This window comes from Rattus norvegicus, chromosome 20 (genome assembly GCF_021556685.1).
Source record: "Rattus norvegicus strain SHRSP/BbbUtx chromosome 20, alternate assembly SHRSP_T2T, whole genome shotgun sequence".
Lineage (NCBI taxonomy): Eukaryota > Metazoa > Chordata > Mammalia > Rodentia > Muridae > Rattus > Rattus norvegicus.
This window is the reverse complement of record NC_141553.1, coordinates 2,116,715-2,125,540: the sequence shown is the minus strand read 5'-3', so window position 1 is coordinate 2,125,540 and position 8,826 is coordinate 2,116,715. Positions and strand designations below refer to the sequence as shown.

The window sequence follows — 8,826 nt, the reverse complement described above, 5'->3', positions numbered from 1 at the left end:
GCTTCTTCTGACTTCCCTGGGCACACGTGGTCACGCGGTGCACATACACTCAAGCGGGCAAACACACTACACATAAATACAATGCGTAAATTTTCAAAAGGCGACGTAAGCACCTCCTGAGTACCATGGCATTTCCGGTGAGGGTTAGATCGGAAGGTTCTGCCCTAACGAACATAAATCCCTTGATGGGTTCATACGGCATTGTTGAGAGTCAGGGAATGGTGGGAAGTGGTGTTGTAGTGCCAGGGAAGGGTTGAATTCCCCCTGAAACAGGCAGGAGCCGGTCTGATGCAAATCACAACAGGGTCTTTTTATTCGAGGTACCGGGGTTGGGGGGGGGGGTGCCCTTAGCGAACCACCGCACTCGCGTAGGACGGTTTTTGGCGATGAGGAGCCCCAGATATTTATCGGGGGAGGGAGAAGGTTTTATAAAAAACAGCAAGCAAATGTGTGTGTGTGTGTGTGTGTGTGTGTGTGTGTGTGTGTGTGTGTTTAAATGCATATTTATTTATATGAATGTTGTCTGCATGATCACCTGAATGCCAGTAGAGGGCATAGGATCCCATTATAGATGGTTGTGAATCACAATGTACTTGCTGGAAATTGAGCCAGTGCTCTTAACCACTGAGCTATCTCTCCAGCTCCCTTGTTGTTGTTTTCTTTTTTGATTTTTTATGTTTTTTAATTTTTTTTATTTTTATAAAACAGGGTCCCAAACTTGTTGTGTAGGCTAGGGGCTGGCAGCCAGTGAGATCTAGGGATCTACCCATCTGTGCCTCCTCAGTGTTAAGATTACAAGCACGTTCTATTAAACTTGTTCTCTCCTCCAATCCCCAAACAGGATTTCTCTGTGTAACAACTTTGTAGACCAGGAAGGCCATGAACCCTGTCTGCCTCTGTCTCTCGAGTGCAGGGTTAAAGGTGTATATATCATCATGCTTGGCGCTCTCTGTCTCTCTCTTTCTCTTTCTCTCTCTCTCTCTCTCTCTCTCTCTCTCTCTCTCTCTCTCTCTCTCTCTCTCTCTCTCTCTTGAATTCTGGGCACTAAACTCAGGCCCTTGTGATTGATTACAAGTAAAGCACTTTACTGACTGTTCTATCTCTCCAGCTATTGTTTTGCATTCTTGAGGTGTGTCCCCCACTAGCATAGCTGTAGCCATTTTGTTCCATGCCTATCAGCTTTTTCAAACTGTTGCTATAACATCCCTGCCAGTCACACAGAAAAAAAAATCTTGCCCCAAATAGACTGGATCAGAGCTGACCACCAGGCAGCACTTCCTGCACCTGCACATGAGCTCATTGTGGGTTTTGTTTTTTTCTTTCCTTTATAAGCCGGCCCTGAGAAATGTTTGGGGCTATTGCCTCAGCCCCTGAATTCTTAGCTGTGGCCCTGATAGGTCAGACTTAGGGTGTGTGTTCAATAAACCATCCTTGTCTGACTGAGACTAGTGTTCATGTGGTTTAATGGGGTGACTCCTGGACCCCCAACAGCATGACTGTTCTTTGCATCTTAATTTACAATAAAGGGGCCAAGAAATTATCTTGAGAGCAAGCGGTCAAGCAAATGCATCACTTAAGAATACCACTTTAGGGCTGGAGAGATGGCTCAGTGGTTAAGAGCACCCGACTGCTCTTCCAGAGGTCCTAAGTTCAATTCCCAGCACCCACATGGTGGCTCACAACCATCTGTAAAGAGATCTGATGCCTTCTCCTGGTGTATATGAAGACAGCTACAGTGTACTTACATATAATAAATGAATAAATCATAAAAAAAGAATATCACTTTAGGGGTTGGAGAGATGGCTCAGAGGTTAAGAGCACTGACTGCTCTTCCAGAGGTCCTGAGTTCAATCCCCAGGAACCACATGGTGGCTCACAACCATCTATAATAGGATATGGTGCCCTCTTCTGGTGTGTCTGAAGACAGCCACAGTGTATGTAAAATAGGTAAATCTTGAAAAAAGAAAAACCACGTTATTAGTTGTAGACATGAGGATACACATGTGCTGGGGCACTGGCTGACTGTGGAAACATTAATTCAGGTCCCCCCAACTCACAGGACTTATCTCTTTTTCCTTACATACCTTCCTTTAAGTTAAAAAAAAATTCATTGAAATATAATCACATGGGGGTTGGGGATTTAGCTCAGTGGTAGAGCGCTTGCCTAGCAAGCGCAAGGCCCTAGGTTCGGTCCCCAGCTCCGAAAAAAAAAAAGAAAAAAAGAAAAAAAAAGAAAAAAAGAGAAAAAAAGAAATATAATCACATAAATTTCCCCTTCTCTTTCCTCCCTCCAAGTCCTCTCCTGTCCTCCTCCTCCAACTCTGATGTTCCCTTAATCCTTCCCAAGTAGATGGTCTCTTTTTGATTATGATTTTATTATCATGAAATTATTATGACTATTGCTATTACACACATATTTAAACACATGATATATTAATACAACCTATGGAGTGGAGTCCAGGACTGTCCTCTTTGCCCTGGATAACCATTAGAGGCCTCACTTCTGGGAAAGACTTAATTCTCCCTTTTTAACAGTTCTTATTTGCCTAAAGTCCCTTTCCAGGTGTGGGATTAGGAGTTTTCCTCCTCCCACGTTACTATATCTTGGTTTTGGCAATCTTGTGTAGGAAGCCATATTGTGCACCTCTCTGGATGTAGTTTCCCTGTAATTTCTAAGCGACACATCTCACAGATTTCCTGGTCTTCTGCCCCTCTGTCTCTTATGTTCCCTGAGCGGGGTGTGTTGTAATTGTGGTTTTTGTAATGGTCTCTGTCTGCCAAGAGAAGCTACTTTGATCATCAGCAAAGGTGGCTTACGAACCAGGCCTAACTTGTCTTTTCTAATATATTTTGCTATTATTACTCCGAAAGTGTTATAATTGCTGCTGATTAAATATCTTATAGACAGCAGGATACGGTGGCTCTGAAGGACCCTAGGCGCTTTTGCCAGCCTTACACCCACCACCTCAGGTCAAGATTAGGTCAGGTACCAGCTTTCTGCCTTGGGTCAAGGCTAGGCCAAGTTCCATTCTCCACCCACAGTTCTCGGGAGGAGCAGGGACATTCTAGAAAAACTGCAGAATGTACTGATAATCACCTGACCCCTTTGGTCCCAGGTAGAGTTCAAATGCCTGTCACGCTTGCTAGCCAATAGATTCAAAGGTCAATATGCTTAGCCAATAAGTTTAAACTGTAACCTTGCTGATGTAAACTGTACCCCTAAAAAGTATAAAAACTGCTTGTGGTAGCCATTTGTAGTCACCTTCTAGTCACTTGACATGAGGGGCTGATTGAGGGTCAACCTCGACACGCCAGAAAAATAAACCTCTTGCGGTTGCATCGAACTCCGTTCTTGTGTCTCACTTGGGGATGTCTCCCAGTAGTTAAGACTCACTTCGAGCTGTACAGCTCAACCCATAATCTCCATGCTTGGCAGGCTGCCTGAACAGGAGGTTACTCTGAGTTCAAGGCCTCTCAGGGCTCAATAATTAGTTCAGATCAACTGGGGCTACAGAGTGAAACCCTGTTTCGAACACCATGCTTCCAGCCACAAAGGAAAATCCTTACCTATTTCTAGCATGTACACATGTATTTGATAGTATTTGATACTACTATGTGGGGCAGACAAAAAATGAAATTATTTCCTTTGTTGAGAATCCAATTTTCCCTTTTCTGAGTAATAGTAACATTTGATCCTTCTCACTTCAGACAGTAATGATGCTCCTTTCACTGCAGAGAGCTTTTGGGGTAGGAAACCTTCTAGGAATTTGGAGGGAAGTTGACCTTGGGCCGTGACCTAGAAGTAGGCCTTAGGCAGGAATTTGACTTTGGGCTAGAACAAAGTAGGCTCAAGATGAGTACAACTGAGGAATGTGTTCTTTGTGTCAGGATGGGCCTGTTAAGACCCTGAATACAGCAATCACGGGATCTTCCCTTTATGCAATGTTTGTTCCTTAACTACCCAGTCTATGCTTTGTTTGTTCCATGACTTTGTACCTTAGGACTGATCACATTCTTTGTATGTACCTAGAATGATATAAAAGCAGACGGGGGTGGGGAGATATATAAACCTGCCTTAGCCTCAGAACTGGCTGGGGTCGTGGTACACTGTTGTCTAATTGTCATTTTAATCCTTGCCCCCTCCCTGGAGTACACGTTGACTGAGCTGGCTTGGTCATTTCATCATCTCTCCCTCTTCTCCCTTTTACTCTGCACCCACTTCAGGTCTGGGGACTTAGCCCACAGCCTTGGTTTTCTTTGCTTTTCTCCTCCCCCTTCCTACTCTGTAGCCCTACTTCTTTTGGAACTCACTATGTAGACCAGGCTGTCTCTGTCTCTCCAGTGCTTGGGTTAAAGATATGCACAACACCAGGCTTTTTAACACCAGTTTTCAAAGTGAACAAATTTAAGGGTTAGATAATCAATTTTGCATAAGTACTGAGTGAAAATGTTCTTCACTTGATCTCACTTAAACGGACTAATTTTGTTATCTTTTAGTTTTGAATGGGCATACATCTTAGAGTCTCTCAGAGGCTCTTGAGGAAGCTGTAGTACGCCAGGTACTTGTTCTCATATTTGGTGCAGGAAATCCACTTTTGCACACCCTAACCTGCATCCTCTGGAATTGAGAATTCCTTTTTGGAGATAAGGTCTGATCCAGGCTAGCCTCAGATTCCCAAGCTCAGGTGCTAGTCTTGCCCCAGCCTCTTGAACAGCTGAAGACTACAGTGCTGATCGGGGTGCCAGGCTGAACCAAATGTTTATTGTATTTGAAGTACTGTTTGATAATAACCACTGCCTGAGAGTCTTTGCCGTAGTCCTTGGAATATGCCTGCAACTGGCTCCCAGAAGAGCCATAAACAAACCACGAAGATTTAGGAGGGAACTGTATTCATGTGTGTGTGTGAGAGCACACAGTGTGTGCAGGAGCCCAGAGATCTGATGTTAGAGCCTCAGAACTGGAATTATGGGTAATTGTGAGCTCCTGTGTGGATGCTGGGAACCAGACCCTGGTCTTCTGCAAAAGCAGCAAGTGTTTTTTTCTTTTTTCTTTTTTTCTTTATTAACGTATTTCTTATTTGCATTTCGATTGTTATTCCCTTTCCCGGTTTCCAGGCCAATATCCCCCTAACCCCTCCCACTTCTATATGGGTGTTCTCCTCCCCATCCTCCCCCCATTACTGCCCTTCCCCCAACAATCACGTTCACTGGGAGTTCAGTCTTGGCAGGACCAAGGGCTTCCCCTTCCACTGATGCTCTTACTAGGCTATTCATTGCTACCTATGAGGTTGGAGCCCAGGGTCAGTCCATGTATAATCTTTGGGTAGTGGCTTAGTCCCTGGAAGCTCTGGTTGGTTGGCATTGTTGTTCATATGGGGTCTCGAGCCCCTTCAAGCTCTTCCAGTCCTTTCTCTGATTCCTTCAAGGGGGTTCCTGTTCTCAGTTCAGTGGTTTGCTGCTGGCATTCGCCTATGTATTGCAGCAAGTGTTCTTAACTGGGAAGCTTTCTCTCTGGCACTCCAGATTCTGCTTTGTTTTTCCCACCTGAACTTGATCCTGATGGTTTCCTTCTCAAGGGGAATCTCTTGATTGAACCATGTAATCAAAACTCGTCTTCCTGCTTCTATGCTGGGGATGATGCAGATCGGCCCATGCACACGGCTCAATGCCCAGCACCACATGAAAACTAATTGTTTTGGTAAATGCCTGTAATCCCAGAACTGGAGGCCAAAGGATCAGAAGTTCAAATTATCACTGCCTACATAGGAAGTTTAGGTCAGCCTGGGCAAGAGTTCCTTGAAGAAAACAAAGTTTGGATATTATCCTATTTGGGGCATGACCTACTGTGTGTCATCTTTCACACACACACACACACACACACACACACACACACACACACACACAAAGTTACCCACAAATAGTCAGGGCCACCTCAATGTAGAGGCAATGAGCTTATAAGAAATACTGATTTCCAAACAAGGCATTGTACATCCAATCAAGGATGCAGGGGTAAGGGGGCCCTAGAGCCTTAAGTCGGGGGCTGCTTAATGGGACCAAGAGGTGTATGGAATCTAGGGATTCCCTATGTGGGAGGCTACAAAGATGTAAGGAGAGGTTACGGTGACTAAAACAGAACTACAGAGGAAGATGATATGATCAGCTGAAATACCACAGAGCACAAAGTCAAACAACTCAACTTTATTTATCTGGAAAATGGATGAGTTCATTCAGTGGTGTTTAAAGCCTGAGTCTGCACGTTCTCCTTAGAAAGGTCAGCTATGTTTGGCAGGGGCTCTGACGGTTTGAAATCTAGATGGTGGAAGAGAACCGAACCAGAGAAGAATTAATTTCCTAGGAATTCCCTTACATTATAATCAGGCTCACCTCCCTTCCTTATCAGCTCTCTCCACTGTCCTATCTCTTGGGGGCCTCCCTCATCTTTCTGTATCACCACTCACCCGCCTGATTTTCCAACTGGGCTTCAGGCCGGTCACCCCAGAGGAGATGCTTGGGGTCATTGAGGAACCGCTGGCTTCGCTGGCATGTCAGACAGGTCTGTACTGTCCAGCGTTGTCCCTTTCGGCCTGGGGCATAAATGGGAAAGGAGAAGAGAGTGTCCAGGCTTCTGAGAAAAAGGTTTTCCTTTTTTTATGCAGTTTTTCTTCCACCATTAATAGAAATTCCATCCCATCTACACTTGGAATGCAGATTTGATGTGCGTGTGAGGCCTGCATACATACCACAATATCTTGGAACTCTGAAGCGAAGTTCAAGCTCTTTAACATTCTAGTTTCCCGTCCATACATGTATACGTGTTAGTGTTATATGCATGAGTGCGTGCGTATGTGTGAGCACAGGAGCACTCTTCTAGGTATATGTGGAGGACAGAATCTAGTTTGGGTGTCTTCCTTCACCATATTCCACCATGTTCTTTTGGAACAGGGTCTCTCACTGAACCTGGAACTGGGTATCTTCAGCTAGACTGCCTGGCCAGAGAGGCCACCAGGATCTTTGTCTTCACCTGCTCCCAAGGCTGGGGTTACAACCTGCTTGTATACAGGTGCTGGAGAGCTGAAGTCAGGTCCTCATACTTAAATTTACCAGGATCCTTATCCACTGAACCATTTCCCAAGTTCCTAAAGAGCACACATTTTCTCGTGTGGGAATCCCAATGTCACGACATACCTTCCTCCCTATCTCTACCTTCAGCACTCTACTCCTACCAGTTGAAGCAGTAGCTGGGTGTGTTGTCTCATGCTTGTAATCCTAGCTAGTGATGCCGGGGCGGGAGACTGCAGGGAATTGGAGGCCTGCTTGGACTACCGTGACACTTATGTCAAAAAAAAAAAAAATCAAAACCAAAAGCAAAGAGACGTTATGTTTTTGTTTGAGACAAGGTTTCTTTTATGCAGTCCTGGCTGGTCTGGATTATATAGATCAGGATCGGCTTGAACTCATGAAATCCACCTGTTTCTACCTCCAAGTGCTGGGATAAAAGGGGCGGACCTCCACAACCCACTCAACCAGTAAGTAGTACTTAATGCACCCTGGGAATTGTTTTTAAACTACGGAGTGTCCTGTAGTCTTAGATGGTCTTAGGGATAAGTCAGCTGCAAAAAGCCTCTACCTCCAGAAGCTGCTGAGCACTGCCCTGCCCTCCATGTCCCCACATAAGTGTCCCTGGGGCAGCACTCACGTCTCTGGCGCTGCGTGCAGGTGAGGCCAGGGATGAGGAGAGAGGAGCAGTCGCGACAGAGCGTCCTCTTCACAGAGGGGTCCCTGGGTGAGGAGAGGAGATCGTTGCCTGTCTGCCTGCCTGCTCGCCAGCCGGCTCGCATGCGCCCCGGGTCCCGCCCGCCAGTCCGTGCCTTACTGCCGTAGGACCAGCCGCTTCGCGATGGTCTTCTCTGTGTGGCAGTAAAACCTAGCCAGTGCCTGGTTCTCGGGGTTCTGAGAGAGGACGCAGTGTGCAGCCTGGGGACAAGGACGGCCATCCGGGTCATTCCTCGGCCGGAGCACGGGCCTGCCACCCACCTGAGCGCTGTCTCACCTGGTAAAGGAAGTTGAGTCTCTGGAAGGCCTCCCGGTCTTTCACTTGGCCCGCCATGAGTGTCTGCCCCTCCTTACGGATGTCCGGCCCCAGACGTGCGCAAGGTCTGCTGGGAGCTGTAGTGCGAGGACCGCAGCCCGGCCGCCACCGCCCTTATCAGAGACCAAACAACCCCACTGGTCCTGTGTGTGCATTCTTTCCTGGCAAGCAGTCATAGTTTGGTATTCCTCTTGTGTATATTAGGTAGGGCCCAGCGCAGCTAGTGGAGCAGGTAAAGGATCTTAAACTTAACAGAACCAGAATAACTGGTGCTATATTCTTGTTATCTCATCACGGGAGAGGTTGAGGTGGGACTATCATAACTTATAGGCTATGAATTATGGGCTATATTGCTAGACCCTGTCATGAAAATAAAAAGCATTGGTGCCTGTGGGCCTGAAAGTGAAAAAGTATCAGATCACAAGGGAGGAATTAAGGAAACAGGACAAAACATCCCCGGGCAAAGAGCTAACCCTCAGAAATAAGTTTTCTCTCACTTCTTATTAAAGGCACTTGCTAGTCCAAGGGCTGGCTACATCAACAGTTTTTATACCACAAAAAAACAGGCAGCAGCATGGCCTGTCTCTTTGCTATTAGTAACTACTTCACCCTCCTCCTTCTGACCTTTTCTCATTTATTCAGCCTGGCTTGGTGTTTACCTCTGATTCCCAGTTACTGGTTAGGATCATCTAAGGTCAGAAGAAGAGGGATCCATGCCAAATCTCAAGTTGAGGACA

General features: G+C 46.1%; 1 protein-coding gene across 1 annotated transcript; it reads right to left on the bottom strand.

Annotated features, from left to right (window-relative positions):
* Positions 1 to 6,184: 6,184 nt before the first annotated feature.
* Rpp21 (ribonuclease P subunit p21) lies at positions 6,185 to 8,114 on the bottom strand. Its single transcript, NM_001002831.1, has 5 exons — positions 8,051 to 8,114; positions 7,874 to 7,974; positions 7,697 to 7,779; positions 6,459 to 6,584; positions 6,185 to 6,309 (listed from the first exon to the last, which is right to left on the bottom strand). The coding sequence occupies exons 1-5, from the start codon at positions 8,105 to 8,107 to the stop codon at positions 6,224 to 6,226; spliced, it is 453 nt and encodes a 150-aa protein (NP_001002831.1). The 5' UTR covers positions 8,108 to 8,114; the 3' UTR covers positions 6,185 to 6,223.
* Between the last annotated feature and the right edge of the window lie 712 nt (positions 8,115 to 8,826).